General features: G+C 39.6%; 1 protein-coding gene across 2 annotated transcripts in view; it reads left to right on the forward strand.

Moving 5' to 3' along the window:
- The window catches only part of LOC119693499, a 46,214-nt gene extending 39,458 nt beyond the window's left edge, over positions 1-6,756 (forward strand). Inside the window, exons 7-10 of one of the 2 annotated variants that reach the window (XM_048622447.1) lie at positions 4,699-4,836; positions 5,195-5,328; positions 5,877-6,104; positions 6,406-6,756. In XM_048622447.1, the coding sequence (XP_048478404.1) occupies positions 4,699-4,836; positions 5,195-5,328; positions 5,877-6,104; positions 6,406-6,612 (707 nt within the window). In that variant the 3' untranslated portion in view covers positions 6,613-6,756. The remainder of the gene's footprint in view (positions 1-4,698; positions 4,837-5,194; positions 5,329-5,876; positions 6,105-6,405) is intronic. The other variant, XM_048622449.1, reaches the window with a different exon arrangement.
- The last annotated feature ends 15,582 nt before the right edge of the window (positions 6,757-22,338 follow it).

Consider the following 22,338-nt stretch of genomic DNA (forward strand, 5'->3'; position numbering starts at 1 on the left):
GCGCTATCGTTGCGTTGCATACTGCTAGCGTTGCGTTGCATACTGCTAGCGTTGCGTTGCATACTGCTAGCTTTTGCGCTCTTTTTGGGGGTATTTTACCATAGTAGAACAACTCATCGTAGCGCGGAGTCAAGTTAGTGCTCTGACTGACGCCTTTAAGGAGGATACACACTGCAGTAACGTAACAAGCAATGCAACACGCAATAAAAGGAATTCCCATAGTTGAAAAGCTTTGTTCATACGCGTAGTGAGCACGATTCGTGCGCGCGAGGCGTTAACACTATGAGAATCCTTCAATGTGTTACGTTACCGCAGTGTGTATTAGCCTTTCAACGTTCAAGTTCGCGATGAACGGGCGCTACCTAGCCCCGCAGCAGTACCAGGCGTGCGTGCGGCGCAGCGCGGGCGCGGGCTCCATCCGGTACGCGCCCTGCGCCCCGCGCTCCTTCAGGATCGGGCCCGGCACAGGCGCGCACAAGTACGGGGCTGGTGAGTTCCATTCACACCCAGGTGTTTGTTAAACAGGGCGCGTTACTAGCGTGCGTCATGTGCTTACTTGACAAACCGCGCTATGACTCTAAGATGTGTTGTTCTACTATGGTAAAATACCGTCAGAGCGCCAGAGCTAGCGTTGTGTTGCGTACTGCTAGCGTTGACGCTCTTTTTGACGGTATTTTACCATAGTGGAACAACTCATCTTATTATCATAGCGTAGCGTCAAGTTAGCGCTCTGACTGACGCCTTTAAGGAGGATACACACTGCCGTAACGAAGCATGTAATGTAACACGTAATGAGAAGAATTCCCACAGTTGATATGCTTTGTTCATAGAGAGCAGGGTTCGTGCGCGCGAGGAGTGAACACTATGGGAATTCTTTCAATGCGTGTTACGTTACCGCAGTGTGTATTAGCCTATCTACGTTCAACTTCGCGATGAACGGCCGATACCTAGCCAACCATCAGTACCAGGCGTGCGTGCGGCGCAGCGCGGGCGCGTGCTCCATCCGGTACGCGCCCTGCGCCCCGCGCTCCTTCAGGATCGGGCCCGGCACAGGCGCGCACAAGTACGGGGCTGGTGAGTTTCACACCATTAAAGTAGTAAATCAGGAGAGATCTGAAGCGTTTTATAGGCCATCCCATTACTGCGCCTCTGTAGTCATTCAAAAACAGCGATACGACTCCCGACCTATCACGTGTACAAAAATGGACAGCGAAAAGAGGATGACTCGCTTGCGAATCACCTCTGACTACCCCTTCGGGGATTACAGTCGTGAGCATATGTGTGTATGTGTTACTGGGCCTCATTCCAACGTCACGAAAGTTTACGCTTAACCGTACCATAAAGCCGGATACACACAGCAGTAAAATAGGATGCAATGTGACACACAAAGAAAGGAATTCCCACAGTTGAAATGCTTTGTTCATTCTCAAAGTGAGCACGGTTAATGCGCGCGGGGCGTTAACACTATGAAAATCCTTCCATGTGTTACGTTACTGCAGTATGTATTAGATTTTCAACGTTCAACTTCGCCATAAACGGGCGATACCTAGCGGACCACCAGTACCAGGCGTGCGTGCGGCGCAGTGCGGGCGCGGGCTCCATCCGGTACGCGCCCTGCGCCCCGCGCTCCTTCAGGATCGGGCCCGGCACAGGCGCGCACAAGTACGGGGCTGGTGAGTTTCATTCATACATACCCAAGTCTTTGTTAAACAGGACGCGTTACCACTGTTACTAGCGCGCGTCAGAGTGCTTACTTGACGCCGCGCTATGACGCTAAGATGTGTTGTTCTACTATGATAAAATACCGTCAAACAAAGCGCCAGCGCTAGCGTTGCGTACTGCTAGCTGCTAGAGCCATGGGAATTCTTTCATTGCATGTTACTTTACTGCAGTGTGTTCCGGCTTTATAATATTTCGGTATAGCGTAAGGTTTCGTGACGCACAATATTGACATTCAACTTCGCGATCAACGGCCGCTACCTAGCGGACCACCAGTAGAGTGCGACAAACTTATCTGTTCCGGTGAGAGCTCACGTAAATGTCTAATATTTCTTAATTCTTTAAGATGTTAAGTATCATTCGACCATTCTATATCATCAAAATTCGTTGTAACAGGAGCACCGACATACAATTGTGAGGTCTGCTATTACAGTTCAACTTTACCAGTGAAAATCCTGAAGACAGGAAAGATCTGAAGCGTTTTATAGGCCATCCCATTAACAACCGACATATATATTCGAATACACACAGGTGAAGTTGAAGCATCTGTAGTCGACTGATCATTGAAGTTAAGCAACACTTGAACAAAAGCCTACATATACACATATTAATTCGCTTACATCTGGATAACCTACAGTTTCATGAGTTTCATGAGCCAACTTGTAGTTCCGGCTAAGTTAGCCACAACTTGTGCGAGCGCTGTCCACATTGTAAACTTCATCATATTCAGATCTGTAATTATGTCTTGAAACTATTGATAGCTGGAGTTCAATCAATGGAAATTGTTTGTGAATATTGGAGACAGAAGTTTGTATCCGTTTTCACAGTTATTTCGAATGTGTAAGTTTTCGTTTGATCGTTATCTATAATTTCACTACTTCTTGACTGAAATTTAAGATAACGATTTGCCATTCTGTAAAACACCTGTGTAAACTGATGTAGGATGGAAGAAATTCGTGAGCTAGCACTACTAGTTAACTATTTCAAAATAATAAAATACCTATTTCATGTAAAGCATTTTTCAAAATTGCTTGTTAATCTAGATAAAATTTCAAAAACATACAAGCACCCACCTAATATCCAATTCGAGCACCAATTTTCGAGGTGGCCCATCTCGACCCAAGCGTTTCGTTAGCTAATGGATACAGACTGATTTATGAAGTACGAGGTCAGAATATTGAATAACGAAAAATATTTAAAAGGAAAAAGTAAAAACGTTTCCCGAATTTATTCGTAAAATAAGAAACCAAATGAAGTTTCTTTCTATTTGTTGAAATGTTGAAATCAATTATGGAAATAGGTTTCGAAATTGATTTAAGTACGTACTTTGTATTTGAAATCAGTTCCTTTGAAACTACTAGTACCCATCCTGTTCAATAAGACACCTACTTACTATAGCTTGTGAGTTTCGCCTCGCCTTAAATGCTTTCCAGAGGATTCCCGGGATAAGCAGAAGCCTCTTTCCAGAGTTCCTGGCTAACTTTACCACATTTCATACTCTGTATACCTAATAATAAATAGAAGTCTAATATAAATAGGAAATATTTGGTAGGTAAGTATGTAAAAAATGTACTAAATAACTGCTGTAAACAAAAAAGTTTACTAATATAATGCCTTGCTACAGCTGGTATTCCTGAGTGCTAGGCTATTTTTTTTCCGGAATTTCTAATCCTAATTCCTATCCTAACGCGTAATGAGGCGATGCTAAGCTCTCATAAAAAGGCTATAAGTATATTATATTCATGATCATATCAGAGTTGACGAAGTGAGGAAAATAGTCCAGCATATTGCATCTGATATTTTAATTAGGTACTTTGAAAACTTACCTATATAACATGCATTACAAACATTAACCACACACAAAAAGATGTATTTTAATGAACAAACTTCAGTTTTAGTTTCACCAGAAAACTAAACAGAAACTTCCATCGCTACAATTAGGACCATCCGAACTCGTACAAACGACGGTCGCGCAAAATAAACAAACTCTTTCAAAGCAATAGCCAACTTTAAAGTGCAACAGTATTGTAAGTGAAGTTAAATTGAACTTGTAGGGACGTGACGCGATCCCGCCCACTCGGCATGGAACACACGTGCGAGTTCAAAACAGTAGGTTTTCTACCTGACTTTATCATTTTGAACTTTCGTGTTCCGCGCTCTAAAGTTATCTTGCGAAAGCCAATTTGAAGAATGGTTAAATTTATCCAAGTGGCTTTAGAGTGTTGATCTTTTCAGCTCATCATTTGAAACTTCTGGTCGAAATACGCTTTTCTGATCGTGTCCACTGGCTCGTCTAGAAAATACTGCTTTTATGCCCTTGGTGTTTTTTCCCTACAACCACAATCCTCAGCAATGAATGGACCCAAAAGTTTTAAGTAGAATAATATTTGCTGCTTTTAATTAATTAATTAATACAATTTATAATACAATTTATTTAAGAGTAAAATAATAAATTACAATAAGTACTTAAATCAATAATTTTTAAATGTTTGTTAAATATTATTTTTTCTGCATGATAATAGCATAAGTTTCTTTTGGTGAGAAATAAAAGGCTTTTTTATTTTTATTTATTTTATAATATTTGCTGTTATGTTTAAGTGGCGGAGGATTGCGATCGTTGGACCAAATGTAAGGAGACCTTTGCCCTGCAGTGGGACACAAATTTGGCTATTTAAAAAATATATGTTTAATTGGCGATTGGATGGGGCAATACATAACAGCCAAATCACGGTCACTTGTTTAAGACATTTAATGACCCTTGAGCGTGAATCGTGTGATTCGTGAGGTTTGCCTACTCATAGCACAGTAGGATATTCTTGTTAGGGATCCATGAACCCAAACATACGTTTTTAAAAAATTAAATTTCCATAATAAAGAAAAATGTTTAATAAAGACAATACAGCTCCACCAAAATAAATATTCATGCGAGAATTTAAACCTATCGTCACGAAATATTAAATAAAAATCCCTCTACTCCAGCATTCCCATCTGCCCCGGGCTCGCTCGGCGGAGCGGGTGGAGGGTTCTACGGACCTGAGGGGGCCTTCACCATGGTCCCTCTAGCCACCGCAGCACCACTGGCTACTGCAGGGATGGACCAGCAAGCCGCTGAGAATGGTTCTTGAATACCCCTGTAGAGTTGTACCCTTGTAGTTCGTTGGTATTCGGTTTTGTTCTTCGTTGTTTTGTTCCCACTAACTTGTTGATTTCCTGTAAATTACCTTCTTGTAGAAGTAGATAAGTATTGAAGTGTCAGTTAGTTGGCCCTTCGTCTGATATTTTACTCACTTTCTTTCATAATTATCTTATAGTCACCCTGTTCCATTCCTAATTATTTAGGTGTTTCATGACAACTTCATGGGGTTGTATTTTTCCCTTCTATTCAGTATTTCCCAATAGCATGTCCCTAAAATTAACCCTATTAACTTTGCAATCTCACTTACCATACAATCCAATGATCTCTCTAAATCCACAGACCCGATAGTGGAAGAAGGAATGATGCCAGTGATGGACCAGGTCCAAGAAGATGATATGGAAGGTTCTGGAGCGGATCCTCAGATAGCCAGCATGGATGCTCCAGTCACCCCCGTGCCGTCTATGGCTTCTCGGGTAAGATTTTGGCAGCTAAGGAAACCTGTTGGAATGATTATAAGCACGGAGATAAACAAAGTATAGGGGCCAAAAGTACATACATACCTCAGGCCTTCGTAGTCCTTCTAACTGATCCTGGCTATTTCACATTCAACAAAAATATGATTTAAGATATCAGTAAAAACAACTAGTACCTGTTGGAAGTTTTAAATGATCGCCACTTATGTTGGTTGGTTCTTAAGTTTCTAGATAAAACAATAGATTATAATTTAACATCGTAGTTTTGAATTACTTACCATCCTTATGTAGACGCCAGTTATGCCGGTAACAAAGTGGTAGCTTTAGAATTTATAAAAATAGAGCTTTGTTATTCCCGAATGAATTGCCTAAGCCTCCAGAAACAGCATGACCCTACGTATCAGCATGAAAAAATCAATTCCTCAATATTCATAAGCATGTGACCCCATAACTATAAAGTTCCAAATTATTACAGCTTCCGTTCCACCCATATCTATATATTACCCTGTAGCATTAGCCCCCCTTAACCAACCAACTAACCCGAACAGATCTGGAGCTTTATTTGGCCGTCTTGGCTCTGGGGGCAGAGTTCCAGAGGGTTCTCCACTCCGAAGACCTGGGGTTTCTGGTCTCCGTACGCGCAGCACTACTTGAGAGAAGACGATGACTTCAGATACCAAGGCTACGGGAACTTCGGCCTGGACTTGCGAGGGTTCGGCCGCCAGCACTGCCAAGACAGGATCACTATTCCGTGCGACAACGAGTATTTTGTTTCGGTCAGTTGGTTTTGTATTTTGTTTGTTGTTTTGTGTTTGTTGCTTGTGATTGTTCCCTTCTTTTTTAGTCGATAAGAAATGATTTTAGATACAAAAGTAATTTCCAACTGTACGTACGTTTATATTTGTTGTGGACTTTGTAGACCTGTTATTATGTAACCTAATGTTATTTATATCTTTCTTTACTTTATATCTCATGATTTTATTGATGATTATATCCTTTTATTATCACTCTTTAAAGCTGACGAAAGCGAATCCATATGCCTCGCAAAATTACCAACAACTTTCCTTCAAATTCCAGAATTCATCTCTAATGAACGGAGTCTGCGACCCACACCACTGTGGCCAAACCTTCTGCCCTGGAGCGCCATTCGACAGATGCTATGTGCAGAGTTCTGTGTCTCCATTCTCTGTATCCGTCAACTTCGGACCACCCGTGGTGCAGAGAAGTGCTGAGGAGAACATTGGAGCGTGTCTGATGTATCAACAGCTGCCTTGTGATGTGTGACGGTGATCTGCTGTAGCTAAGACTATGTGTGAGTATATAGTATTGAGTTAATTTACTTGATCAGCATTGTTATTAGATTGCATATTTTATTTGTCTTATTCAGTCGAGACGTTTACAGGTTATGAATAAAAGCTTATTTTCATATTCACATTGTTATATGTATATGTGTATGGTATTTTCTAGAAAAACGCATTACTTAATCGTAATATTAATTTATATTGTTGTAAGATATAGTATATAGTGCCATTACTAAAATATTAAATTATTTTTTATGTACTGTAAAATATTATTTGTTACAGTATTATCGGTTTGTACTTTTGTACAAATGTGAAAGAAATTTTGTAAATATGTAATTAAACCTAAATTATTAAAACTTTTTAGTAGTAAGTAATTGAATAAATATGTAATTTAATGTCGTCGCCTTTATTTATTTGAGAACCTATATAAAAAATCTTTTGGCTAAGAAAAAAGGCCATAAAGCCAACGGATTATTGGAATGAAAACTGAAAGAGTCAACAATACAAAACATATAGGCATATTTATCTTTACAAAAAGTTCCAGAACTTTCTGATACATTATGCAAAGTATAATCTTTAAAACCTATCTTCAAATAAAATTCATTTGCTTTCCGAGCAAACTTCATCCACAGACAATACTAGAAGTATTTGCAATAAGCCAGTTAACCCAGGTGAAGCCATCATACCCACAATAGTGCGGACACTCGAGGGACTAAGCTGCGACTAGTTCGCAACTTCACACTAGAAGTGTTAAGTCGTATGAGTGCTTACAGACAGTGCTTAGTGCAGGACTAACTAATCCAAGTGCAACTGTTTGTGATACAGATGAAACCTCATTTGAATTATAGCCTAAACATACTCTAATATGAATAAATTAAAGAGTTTTATTTCGTGTTTAATATAATAAAATTACACAGGCATATACTTTACACATCTAAATTAAGTAGTAACTTCACCATACAGGAGCTTTTTATGAAGATTAAGTACTTACCTACTACTTTTTATAACAACTCTCCCATTTCCTCATAAACCTCAAAAGGCCAGATGCTGTTAAACGTTACTAAAGAAAACCCAACGCGGTCACTAAACCGCCCAGAAAACAAAAGACGGTGTACCAACACATTCTAACACGTAGAAAGCATTTGACCTCTCAACCCGCTAGCTACCTTACAAACTCTACACTATTTCAGTGGAAAAGCGCTAAAACCACGGGTCTTCTTTCACTGGTCGATTCAGTACTCAGATAGTTATACTTTTGACCCTACACGTGCCTCTGTTAATGCGGCATTAACACCAAGATTGGGTCGTAAGAGTTTATAAAGCTCTTCATAATAACTGGCTTTAATGTGGGCGTAATGTTTTAAAGAACGACGATAGGAAATTATTGTGCGGCTTCGAGAATGAAAGCTATAAACTCAATAAAGGCTTTGTCACACCTAGCCGAGAGGAAAATAAAGAGCATCTGATTCTGTCGTTATCAGCAGTTACTTTAACAGACAAAAATGACTAGTCGTCAAGCGTATTCAGTATTCAGCTGTAGTCTTGCCGAGATCTAGTCTTATTGACGTCCATAGCCGATGTGCTATAAATATATGAATAAATATGTGGCGACATCTCACAGACGGCCATCCGACCCCAAGCAAGGCCGAGTCGTTATGGGTATCGGACAGCTGATATATCTACACAAATACATAGATATACCCGAGTACAAATATCTGTCTTTAAACAAATATCTGCCCCAGCCGGGAATCGAACCCGGGACCTTTGGCTCAGCAGTCCGGGTTACTAACCACTACAGCAGTCTGATGAAATCAATTGGATTCTAAGTGTCAGTGTGGTGTTGCCTTTTCAAACAGACATACAATTTTGGGTGTCATTAAGGGTGTTTCCACTTTCCACATTACATGAAATTCACATTAGTTCGGCCTTTTCCGCAATTGCCTTCTGTTCGGTAGGAACTTCGAAACACTTTGCTGAGTACTGAAGTATACAATATGTATTATTCCATTATCGCTGTATCCCAAATTAATTTACACAGAAATTACACTACACAGTGTCATTGCGAGAGAGGCCTATGTATCTCCAGTGGACAATGATCTTTTGATCTATGTACCTCCTGCAGGTTGACTGGCAGAAAAAGCTTTTAGCATTAAGTTCACCTGATAGTACATTTTTACTATTGCCAATTGTGCAATAAAGTATAAATAAATAAATGATGGACTGATGATAATTATGATGAATTAGATATTTTTTTGCCTGTGACATAAAATACTTCTTAGTCCCTCACAATAAAACAATACGTTGGTAAATTAATTAACTTTCTCATCCCTTATTAATTACTACAAGCTACTGCATAATATTGTACGAGTATCAATACAGGCTGTAATAATTAAATGTATTCCAGTGCTTGATTGTACAATACAATGCTACGTTTCTACGTTGTTGCGACAATATCTTTCGATGTTGTAGCTCGTTAATGTTGGTTCTGTATAATTGGCTGTTTTGTACTGTGAGATGGACCAGGAGGTTACTCTAAATCGACGAAATGTCTCTCCAAATGTGTTTTTAGTAGTATTCCTCGTCAGCGATTCCAGAGCGACATTCAAGCGGGTCATTAGCTGGTTACTATACCAATTTCACTACTGTGCCGTGATGATAGTTGCTACGAAAATCGAGTACATTGATTCACTGAAGATATTCCACCCTATAAGTCATAAGTCATTTATTCATAATATATTACGATTACATGTCAAAAACCTATAAGTACCTATACACGGTAGATGTTATTGGCACATTCCATATTGGCGAACAACTTATAGCAAGTGCCCACTTCGTATGGAGTACTTCTGCGCAATAAATTAACTACACATTCTTATTTTCTTTTATGTTTCCTTTGCTATTCATCGTGTTGGAAAATTGAGGGTTTCGTCGTTGTCAGCTATGATGTTTGTGGCAAGGAGGGGCTGGTATTTTGGGCCCTTATTGGTTCACCATTAATGTTTACAGGGTGTTGCAAAAAGGGTAAGTATGTATACTAAGCCGAAAGGGGGTGACTCAAGGGATCATTCTTAACAAGTCGTAATCCAAAACTTCGACTTTAGCACATCAAATTCAAAACCTCTACTATCGTTTAGTCGCTCTGCCGTCTACATAGTTAACCCGCTCCCTGATTGGTTGTTTATTATGTAAGACGCGGCGTCGATTCACAGGCAAATGGCAGGCTCGGTTAGCGAACAAACTCCGTTGCTGTAACTCGACGTCAAACTTGATGAGCGATCAGTCAACTGTGTTTACCAGATTCACTCTTGCACATACAAATGAGACCTGAGGAATATGAAATTAGCGCGTTTGTTTAAGTTTTTTTTGGAATTTGGATTTAAATACCTCCTGGAGGAACTGGATTACTTCTACTTTCTAATAATTGAGAGTCAAAAAAAATTACGAAGTAAGAAAGGAACCAACAAAAAAAATGTGCCTTCAGAATCGACATCAGTAACTAAGTATTATAAGTACTTACTTCGTTTTCGGCAAGGCACTACATGCATGCATCAATAAGCAAAACCTAATCATAGCGTGAATTTTTCTCTAGATTCGACGTAGAATATGTATGTACAATAATTGTACAGTCATGTAGAGAAGGTATCACAATGCAGGCTCCAGTACGGAAGGCATGTGGGTATGCGGGTACAGTCGCGCACAACGCTAGCACGTCGACACGCGAGCCATGCCATCGATTTGTATGTAGGTACAGTGACGACCTAAAGTGGATTCAAAACCCAGATTTTAATATACTCTTGGATTAAAAAAAAGTTTGTAAGTATGGCATTACTCAGCAATAGGATTGTAAAAAAAAAATGGATTGAAAATGATGGAAAGAAAATCAGTAAAAGAAATCAATTCATACCACTGCATCTAATCACTACTACAAAGTGAAGTGGATGCGTTCAATGTTATATTATTGAGCAAGAGGGAGGCAAATTTGAATTTGTATTCATGATTCGATATATATTCAATGAGCGGAGCTGGCCGACATCATTTGTTTGTGTAAGATCTGTCCCGAGATATTCACCGATGCACCGATTCATTTCATGATTGTATTCATGCTTATTATCATATATATCATACCTATTTAACTAGATCATTAATAAGAAATGAGCTAATAAGTGTCTTCTTGTTTGTAGTTCGGTTCACAGATCAAAATTATTATTTATTTCTCAGAACAATAATTTAAAGCTTTTGTTTGGCTGTGTTCCAATTTTAATTTGTTTTCTTATAGCTGGCGGGTACCTTTTATGCAGGTAGCAAACTAGATTAGGTTTAAAAGTTATAAATTGATAATTATCTTATTTATTTATATTATTATTACTATATTATTATATTTATTTTTATAACATACAACAATGCTTGATAATTGTGACGACAGTGACGGCAGTTATGTTTCATGTGCTTCTTCAGACGAACTAAATAGTAGTAACTGCAGCTTTAAAAGTATTCCGTGCTTGTCAGATACTTTAGTGTCAAATTTCTCGAGTGTTCAGAAAAACTTTAACGTAGTTCATATCAACGCACAAAGCATTCCGTCTCATTTTTCAGATATGCTGGCAACTTTTGATGTTAAACGTCTCCGCGGCCTTCATGCCATTCTTATATCCGAATCTTGGCTCAAACCTTGTCACTCTTCGTCATTATACTGTTTACCAGCATTGCTATCACATAACTCTGAAAGACATTGAACTTTGAAAGAAAGCGCTGTCCAATGGCTATTGCTTTGGTGGTATCACATAACATTTGTGAATGGTAGAGTGAACGACTGGCTTTGCCAAACTGAAAGCCATTTGACCGTATATAAATACACTTGTGCAATATTTGTTTTCAGACATACCGTTGCGTTTTGTTCTCAAATTACATAATAGTTTAGATAGAAAAAAATCAGTCCAGAATAAATTATATTCATTAAATCCTTAGATAAAGATGATATCGAGCGATTATTTATCTTATAGATCATCATCATCAGGTCCTGGGATCCCTAATCAGGGACATAGGGCTCGAAGTGTAGATTTCCACTTTGACCGGTCCTGTGCCACGCCTTCGACTTCGTGCCAGCTCATGCCGAGGGCGGCTGCCTCCTGCACGACAGTGCGACGCCACGTGGTTTTTGGCCGTCCCCTCTTTCGCTTGCCAGATGCAGCCCACTTAGTCAGGGCGATTTTGGGTGGATGGTCTTCGGATCTCCGCAGCGTATGGCCAATCCAGCTCCACTTCTTAAGCCGGATTTCCGAGTCAATTCTCCTCTGGTTGGTCAGTCTCCATAACTCCGTATTCGAGATGGTTCGCGGCCAGAATACCTTTAGTATCTGTCTAAGGCATTTGTTGACAAACACTTGTAGCCTTCTTGTTAGGTCATCTCTTACGAACCACGTTTCGCAACCATATAAGAGTACTGACTTGACGTTTGACTCGAAAATCCGAACTTTAGTGCGGCGAGCGATGACGGAGGAGTCCCAGACGGGCTTGAGCTGCGCAAAGGCTGACCGGGCCTTGTTGATGCGGGCGTCGATGTCGGCCTCGGTTCCGCCGTGTGGGTCCACGACGCTGCCGAGGTACGTGAATTTGTTCACTCTCTCCACGGCCTCCCCGTTTACATGCACGGCGCAATCATCCGACGTGTTGAGACGCATCTCTTTAGTTTTGGAGCAGTTTATGCGTAGTCCATCCTTTTCTGCTTCTCTGGCGAGGTCGTCAATTTTGGACTGCAGGTGTTGGCGTTTAGTCGATAGCAGACAAAGATCGTCTGCAAAGTCGATGTCCTCTAATTGCTGTTCCTGTGTCCATGGCAGACCTCTCTGCGATTCGCATGTGGCTCTACGCATTACGTCGTCTAGAACCGTTATAAAGAGGAGGGGTGATAGTAAACAGCCTTGTTTGACGCCCGCGGTGACAGGTATTGGTTCAGTGAGCTCGCCACAGTGCAGAACTCTGCATGAGGAACCTGTGTATAGGCATCGTATCATCGATATGATTTTCTCCGGGATACCTTTCCTCTTTAAGATTTTCCAGATGCTAGACCACTTCACTCTGTCGAACGCTTTTTCAAAGTCTACGAAGAGAGTAAACACTTCGCACTGCATTTCGCTGCACTGTTCCAGAACTGTACGTAATAGGTTTATTTGGTCAGTACACGATCGACCTGCCCTGAAACCAGCTTGCTCCTTGCGCAGTCCTTCGTCAATAGGAGCCGCCATACGGTGCAATAGCACCTTGCACAGTATTTTTAAGCATGTCGGCAACAGGTTTATGCCTCTCCAGTTTCCACAGTTAGTCAGGTCCCCTTTCTTGGGCAGTTTTATAATCAGGCCTTCTTTCCAGCTTTCTGGCACCTCTTCTTTCTCCCAGATCTTTTGGAAGAGCGAAAACAGGACATCAGCAGACACATCAGCATTCGCTTTAAAAGCTTCTACTGGAATTCCGTCATTGCCTGGTGCTTTGCCATTCTTCAGTGATTGTATCGCTCTTGCTATTTCAATCTTCGTAGGTGGCCTTGTGTCAATGTTGAGTAGTGCCTGAGATTCCTCTGCCTCGCTTTCAACAGATGAGCCTGGAGCTTTGAAGACTTCGGAGAAGTGCTCGTACCATCTGGATAGCTGGTCCTTAACTGTGACTAGGAGATGTCCGTCTCTGCCTCTAATGGGTTTTGTGACTATAGGTCTACTGCATAACTGTTTCGCGGCTCTATACAGTTCTTTCATATTCCCTGTTGACGCAGCGACTTGTGCTGTTCGTGATATGCCATCGGCCCAGGAGCGCTTGTCTTTCTTCAGACTGCGTTTGATATCTCTTTCACACAGGAAATATTCGTATGCCAGATACTATAATATAAATATTTATAATTTTTCTACGAAAATAATTTATTATTTTCAACATAATTATTTATAATGGTTAAACAAACCGCTTTGCTAAATGTCAATTACACCCAACATAAACAACTAAGTTTTCGTAAATTTTCGTGTTTTCTTTTATCTGAAGTGTTTTCCACGTGTTTTCCTCTTTATTTGAAATATATACGAGTAGGTATATACTGCCGGAGCCTGATTTTATGCAAAAAGTAAGTAAAGTTTAGTTTGTACAACATATTTTCATTGTAGAATCATGCTACCTACTTTAATATCAAAATCGGGTTCCGCTCATCTGGCATAATCTTTATTGACCAAAACTCATTTCGCATAACTCGTATGGTCTAAACTTTTTTGGCCGAACCATCACTTTGCCAAGACTTATGTGGCATAAGGCTCGTTTCGTCTAAAACTCTTTAGGCACAATCTTTAAACACCTAAGTTTCGTTTGCTCAAATTTATGCTCGTCTATACCTATGTATAATCTTGTTTCTCCTAATGTTATCTTAATAAATAATATTTAAGTATGTAGTAAATGTACAAATTGTGGTATTTTTCTCCTACATCCCGAAAATCACGATATTGTATGATCAAAAAATCGAAAGTTATAACGACCAATATAATTATTACAAACCCCATGAGATCGAAACCTAAAAATAGGTGCGACGACGAGCAAAGCAAGGAGGAGCGTGTTAGGTGCACATGTTCATCAAAACCAAAGCGGAGCGCAGCGAAGCGGAGCGGAGCGTTTTCCAAACAGCGGAAACAATATAAGGCACCAGTTTGCGCTATGTAGGGAGACGCTCCGTCAAAGTTAAAGCCAAACGAATATTATTACTTTGTATAAACCTATGCCATAGCATTATTAGGCTATTCAAGATTTGGCCATACCATTATTAGGCTTAACAATGTTATGCGAAATAACTTTTTACTAAACGAGATTTATGCCATACGATTTTCGGCGTAACGAGACTTTGACCAAACGTTACGATGCAATACGAGATTAGGCAAAAAAATCTTATACCAAAAAAGGTAGAACCATCAAAATCACTTAAAATTACATTTACTAAATAACTTTCAATAGTGCACCTTTGCCTACCCCGTTAAGGAGCAGAGGCGTAGATGTGACTGTTTATGTTAAGTAGGGTTTTAAATACCTACTAAGGTATTTCATTAATATTTTTAAAATATGTTAGTGTCTGCCCTTTGATTAGTGCCTGCCATAAAGATGGTTTGAGACGAGCTAGCTCTGATTTTATGTGGTCCATTAAAAAATAAGTAATGTAACATATAATTTTTATTTTCAGCTGTTGGAAGGGGTTGGTTAGGCGGTACGTGCTCGACTCGTAGAGCTGGAGGAGCGTCGGCTCCACCAGACGGAACGTCGCATCGACGTTGAGGAGCGTCGGCTGGCTGTGGAGACACAACAACTCGCCGTGGAGGAGCGACGACTCGCCTTTGAGCAGGAACTAGGAACGCCAACTCGCCCCCAAACATGATATAATATACTTACTGTGATTTTTATTATTTAATTGTAATATTGCTATAATATACTGTGATTTTTATGTAGATCCATGGTAAATTAATATAATGACTGTTTAGATAATAAATGCAACAAATTAATACATACTTAACTGTGGTTTTTATGTAGATCTAAGGTAAATTATTAAAATTGGCATGTTTAGGTAATAAATGCAACCACTGAATACATAATATTATAGGTATGTACTTTTTATGCGAGAGGCCTATATAGTTAGGTGATACTAGGCCACAATTTTTTTCTGGTAAGTACATTCCATTCCCATAAAAAACTACAGCAGCAAGAATCTAAAAAAAACAAAAAATATTAAGATAATGTTAAACGGATTTAATATGTTCCAGTGTTCTAAAATATTCTTAGTGAATCGGTGACTTTTAACAGTATACAGTTGGGCAAGGGTTGAAAGGAATAGCCAGAAAAAGACGAAATTAGTCTATTTCGCGCCGATAAAATATAAATAACAATAATAAACAAAAAAACACTCACGCCTTGTACTAATGTACTCCCTTGCGGGGTAGGCAGTAATATAATTCTATGAATACGGGGGTAAAACTCACCTTTAAATCAGCAGCTTATTCGCACAACCTGCTAAATTGTAGTCGGGTGAGCCTATTTTTTTTTCTGAACTCCTCGTCGGGTAGATTAAGTGGCTCACTGCGTGTCCTTAAAATTTTCGGTTTATTGCCAATTACCTCTTCAGCCTTTCGTTTTCCACCAATGCTATCAACAATATATGTGCCATCACAACACAGACACAATCCAAACACTTAGTACCTAAATATTGAAAAATATTTGTTGAAAAACTTTGAAAGAAGTTGGTCAAGAGCAACTTCCTTCAATGGCAGAAATCGAAGGAAATAATTCTTTCAAATCCATGGATATCAAAGACAGAATTGTTACGTGATACGATTAACTGTCAAAAACCGAAATTAGTTCATTCTTTTCAATGCTGGCTTTCCGTATTCTGGCTTTGCATTGACCATCATGTTACGTGATACGAAATTGACAGTTGAAAGCAAGGATTGCCTTCAAGTCAAAGACAGTGAAGTTATGTGATAGCCACAGGTTTTCAGCTTATACGTAATGACCGCACTACTGGTGGTGGCGGTGGGGTGGCCATATACCTTCGCACAAATATTCCATACTCCGTAATAAGTATGTCCACCCAGCCAACCCCACAGAATGCAGGAGAACATCTATTTCTTGAGGTAACTCTATCACACACAAAAATCCTTCTTGGTGTCTTCTACTGTCATTCGTCAAAGGTCAATTATTTTAGCTCTTTTGAGAAACTCCTTGAAGATTTTACACCCAACTACCCTCAGTGCTCATGGGGGATTTCAACACTTGTATGTTTTTTTTTTTTTTTTTTTTTTTAATGAATGATTATCACTCCACAGACTTTATGTCCGTGCCTTTTGAAGAGTGGTAATTTTTATGAGATAGTTTTTAATTCTTTTATCTACTTTCTACTCGGTAAGGAAGTTTAGTTTATATATATTATCTTTTATATATATTTATTTTGTCTTTAGTTTATATATTCTTTCTTTTATATATATATTGTTCTTTTTCTCTTTTTTCTTTTTTCACTGCTGGGGGAAAATCCACATGGACACCTGGGAAGAGGACCCAGGTAGTGTCGGGCGTTAACCGACTAAAAACCCCCAGCCGTGTATCTCATTATACAAGAAATGTCTTTTTTTTTTTCTTTTTTTTTTTTCCTTTTTTTTTTTATTAATGGTTTTCAGAGTCACACTTACATTAGTAATGGCAACAAACTTAAGAAGGACAGGGCCAATGCCAGCTTTCTTCGGAGAACTTAGTAGACACCTGGCAATGGCTCGGCCCCTCAGTCGTTATAGGTCATGTTTTGCCTGATGTTAGTGTGTGACTCTGTTCTTAAAGATAACTTATTTTAATTGTTAGTTTTTATAATAATTATATAATAATCAATTTGGCCTATATTTTGCGCTCTTAACGAAAATTATATTTTATGTTTTATTCCGCCCCGTTATGCCTTCTTAACATTTCCCCAGAAAGTGCAATGACCTCTTCGTCTCGATTCTTAACTGCCATTTTTAGATTGTACTCGAGGATGCGCTTCTTTGGCGCTGTTATTGCCGTTTTAGCGAGGTTGCCGATAGCGTCCTCGGTGTCATCCGCATAGTAGGTGCAGGTGGTGGTGTGCCTCGACAGCGCCACTACTGCGTGAGGTACGCTATCATGCAGCTTTATTTTATCTTTTGTTCTAATGATAATAACGGATTCGTACGTCAATCCCTGTGCTTCGTGTATGGTTAGGACGCGTGAGCCCATTCCTTCACCATACCCTTGGCTGGTCAAGGTCTCTTTTTCTTCCTGTGTATGCACCAGGAACAGAGTGTTGGTTTGGGATTTGGGAATTACTGCGTCTGTTAACCTTTTCAGCTGCAGGGATTGGATGCGCGCTGTGGCTGCGTATATGCCTGAGTATACTTCCTATGGCGTATGCAACATCCATGGGGTTTCTGTATGAGCACAACAGCTCCTGGGTGATGTTTGCTACCAGTGTTGGGCGATTGTACCTAAGCTCGAATAGGTTCTCTCTGTCGATATATGGTAGCTGATTGATGTCTCCGATCAGAGCAATATCACAGGCACGAGACAGGTGGGCGGCCATTACGATTGCCCCGAAATGGTTCATCAGGGCTTCGTCAATTATCAGGCGTTGGCATCCGACATATTCTCTAAAGCCGTTTACCAGGACTGATGCCATCGTACGCACCCTAGTTCTGACCATGTCACCAATACGATGCGCTAGCCTGTTTCTTATGTCGATGGCCGCCTCAGTTGTTGTTGTGATAATGGTGTCTTTGCTCACATCGAAGTTATTTATCACCCAGGTTGTCTTCCCACATCCAGGTACCCCGTTCACCCAAGTGATAGTGGGCATCGTCCAGTGATTCCAGTTGGCGTTGATGGTTTCCACTTTTGCTAGGATTTTATCCTCTAGCATAATCCTGGTGCACTGGGCGACGACCACTATTTGGTTGTTGTGTGGGACAGTAAATTTTGAGGAGTTGCATTCCCAGGGTACAAATCCTCTTTCCTCGCACACTTGTATGTTAAAACAGGATTGTCGGTCTTCTTTATTGGAATCTATAACCAAATCTAGCAATATTAATATCCTTCCTCTTAATCCTACACATCATTTTCCAAATTGTAACCCATCTCTTCTCGATCTCATATTAGTATCTTCCTCTATTCACGTTGCTAAACATGGCCAATGTACTGCCGATGCCTTCTCGTATCACGATCTCATATATTTATCCTATAAAATTCGACCCCCAAAAGCGAAGCCGAGAATTCTTCTTCAGCGAAATTTTAGTCGTATGGACGTAGATAAGTTGCGTGCAGATGCATTGAAAGTAGACTGGTCATCGATCCTTACAACGAACTCTGTAGACGAGCAGGACAGCAGGTTGCTAAGTTCAACGAACTTCTTGTTGAACTTTACGACAAAAATGCTCCAGTTCGTGAAGTGAAGATGAAGCACTTACCAGCTCCATGGTTGACGGATGATATCAGGGTTCTTATGCATAGCAAAAATGTTGCCAAGTACAGGTATAAGTGCCGACCCACGGATACCAATAAGGAGAAGTATCACACTGCAAGGAATCGCTGCAACAAGGCGTGTAGAAATGCTCAAAGACGCCATATTCACGAATCAATTGAGAATGGAGATCCAGCTAGAGTCTGGAGATTTCTGAAGTCTTTAGGAGTTGGAAAACCACAGCCAAATTCTCTACCTAGTAATTTGAACATAGACTCTCTTAACCAACATTTTTCCTCTTCTTCAGCCCTCAGTGATGCTGTTAAAACTAAGACACTTAATCATCTATCCTCTTTACCAACTCCTGACTTTCCTTCTTTTCATTTTAGCCAATTCAGTGAATGTGATGTTGAGAAAACTATTATTTCTATTACTTCCAACGCAGTTGGTAGCGACTGTGTTAGTCGAAAGATGGTCCTCCCTATCATTGATGTCATCATCCCTATCATCACCCACATCTTGAACTCCTCTATCACAGCACAAGTTTTTCCCGCAGCGTGGAAAGATGCTCAAATAACTCCTCTTCCCAAAAAATCCCAACCTTCTTCCTTTTCAGACTATCGTCCTATTTCTATTTTACCATTCCTCTCCAAAGTTCTCGAACGTTTAGTTCATAATCAACTAAGTTCCTTCCTCTCCCGAAATAATCTCCTTAATCCCTATCAATCTGGTTTTCGTCCTGGTCACAGTACGGTTACGGCCTTGATAAAAATTACTGATGACATCCGTTGGGGCATGGAAAAAGGTGAGCTTACTGTATTGGCACTGCTTGATTTCAGTAACGCCTTTAACACAGTCGACTTTGAAATACTGCTAGGAATTTTGAGTTCACTCAACATATCTCCAGGAGCTGTTGGCTGGTTTCATAGTTATTTGTATGGGCGCCGACAGCGGATTCGTGTAGAGGATTCCTTTTCTACGTGGTGTAACTCTTCTGCCGGCGTTCCACAAGGTGGCGTTTTATCTCCTTTACTTTTCGCTGTCTTCATAAACAGCATTTCTCATAATTTTTCTTCTTTCTACCACTTGTATGGAGACGATCTCCAAATATATATGCAGTCAACACCGATAGATCTTCCTGATGCGATTTCAAGTGTCAACTCCGATTTGAATAGCATATCAGTGTGGTGCAAATCCTACGGATTGAAAATTAATCCAACCAAAACACAGGTTGCAGTACTAGGCAGCCCCAGATTGAAGTCGAGAGTTGACTGGCCCCAGATACCTCCGATATCCTTTGATGGCAACATTATTCCATTCAGCAATGTTGTAAAGAACCTTGGTATCTACCTACCTAACTTGGGCTCCGCAAATGGCTGCATTGAGCCGAAAGATATTTGCGTCTGCTTCTTCATTAAGGCGTCTGCGCAATTTTCTACCAACATCTACTAAGGTTTCGCTTGTTGAAACCCTTCTTCTTCCTCTACTCGACTACGCTGACGCCAGCTATCCGGATCTCACTGAGGAGCAATTAAACAAACTTGAGCGCCTTCAAAACTTCTGTATACGAATAATTTTCGGCTTACGAAAATTTGACCATATTTCAGAATACCGCACTAAACTCAAGTGGCTCCCGATTCGCCTCCGACGGAATGCACATATTCTTTCTCTCTTGTACTCAATACTTTTCAACCCATGTGCACCAAACTACTTAAAGGAACGGTTTGAATTTCGTTTGAATGCGCAGGGAAGGCCTATGCGTTCATCTCAGCAACTTCTACTGGAATATCCTGCGCATTCGACCAAATTTTATACCGACTCTTTTACGGTTCAAGCAATTAAGCTGTGGAACTCTCTGCCTCTAAGTATCCGTAGCTCTAAATCACTGCAGGTTTTTAAAAATTCTGTTAAAAAACATTATCTGTCTCAATAGTTACTTACCTACTTTCGAGATGTTGTATGAATATAGGTATTTATTGTATATATATAGGATGTATGTATGTTTGTATGTATGTAAATAATGGTATGTAGGTATATTAGTTAGAATATGTAACTTATGTTAGTATTTATGTAGCTATAGTATGTATGGTTTATTTAGCTATATTATAAGTAGTTAGGTAGTAGGTACACCGCCCTCAAATTTTCTTTAGTTTTATTTCTTTATGTTTAAGGTTACCTGTAAGAGATCGCTCTAAGCGATAAGGTCGCCTATTGTTCATTGTTCCTAGTTTATAAGTTCTCTTTTTTTATATTTTAATTTGTGGTGTTCAATAAAGATATATTCTATTCTATTCTATTCTATTCTATTCTATTCTATTCTATTCTATTCTATTCTATTCTATTCTATTCTATTCTATTCTAATAAGCATCACTATTATTATACTTTCTTAATTCAAAGGCATAGTATAAGCGATTAAATTAGATGTCCATAAGGCATGGTAAATATAGCATAGTGTATCATTAGTTTTACCATTAAAGGGACACCCTGCATGTATCAGATAATCGCATGTTGTTATAAATCGTGGTTTAAGTAGGTACACTCACGAGCAATGAAAACGTACCAGTGACATGGAACGGCAATGACAGATGGGACAAACAGACAAATCTAATCTAATCTAATTACAAAGCACATTTTTTAACTGAACTATTGGACAATAAAATTGCAGCAGTTTTCTCGTCGTCAGTACCTACTCATGCTCGCGTCACGTCGTGACGTCACGTATCGAGAGCGCACGTGACGGGTCCGACATGTCGTTTTCTATTATTTTATAAATATAAAATGAGCCCGTTTTGTGACAAGATTTTCCTAAATTACACTCACGAGCAATGAAAATGACCAGTGACAATAGCACCGAATTACTCCTAAACGGATAATCTATCTATGAAATTGCATTTCAGGAAATTTATTTTAAAACAGAACATCAAGATTACGAACTAAAAACGTTACATAATATTTTGTCCAAACTTTAAATTAAATGTTTATAAAAGGGGTCTATTTGGTGTCTGAAAGTGGAACTTTTTGATTCGAGTGTATATTTTTATAAGCCAAATAAATTATACATCCAAATTACATTCATTATTAACTTACGGTAAGATAACGTCTTCTACGCAGTAATTCAGTGAGTAGTTTCACACAAACACACTCTCGTCTCACCCTTATCTCGCCCCCAATTAAGCGAAAGCGTAAATTGCCCCAAACCTAACAAGGGCCCTATTCTCTAATCTTAACATCTATGAAAGTCACACTTGCTACAATTCGTCGTGTTTGTTTTTGACGTGGCTCAGTCCTATAATTTACTAAGTGGTTTGTATTTCGTAACCAATGATATGGAGGACGTTTTGAGTTTGACAGTTCTGAAGTGGCTCCAAAGTGAAATCCTATCGATATTTTTACGAGTAGTCCAGTCAAGGAATGAGGTGTAGAATGCGTGAGCAGGTAACTAAGCGATTCCTTCAGAAACTTGTTCAGGGGGCTTAGGTTGTTAACATACCAAAAGTCCTGACTCCTAGGTGATGAGCGGGGGGGAGGAGGGGGGGATAAAGGTATGAATTTTTGTTTTTTTTGCTTATATCTCAAAAACGGTGCATCGGAGACAAATATTATGAACTAATAAAATGGAGCTCTTAAAATTATCTAAAACTTTTATATCATATGTTTTTTTCTTATTCCTAACCGTTTTCGAGCTATTACCCTAGGAAAACTTTGAAATTTACAAGAAAAATGTATTCATGTCAAAAAAATTATAA

Source organism: Plutella xylostella, chromosome 3 (genome assembly GCF_932276165.1).
Source record: "Plutella xylostella chromosome 3, ilPluXylo3.1, whole genome shotgun sequence".
In the NCBI taxonomy this organism is placed as follows: domain Eukaryota; kingdom Metazoa; phylum Arthropoda; class Insecta; order Lepidoptera; family Plutellidae; genus Plutella; species Plutella xylostella.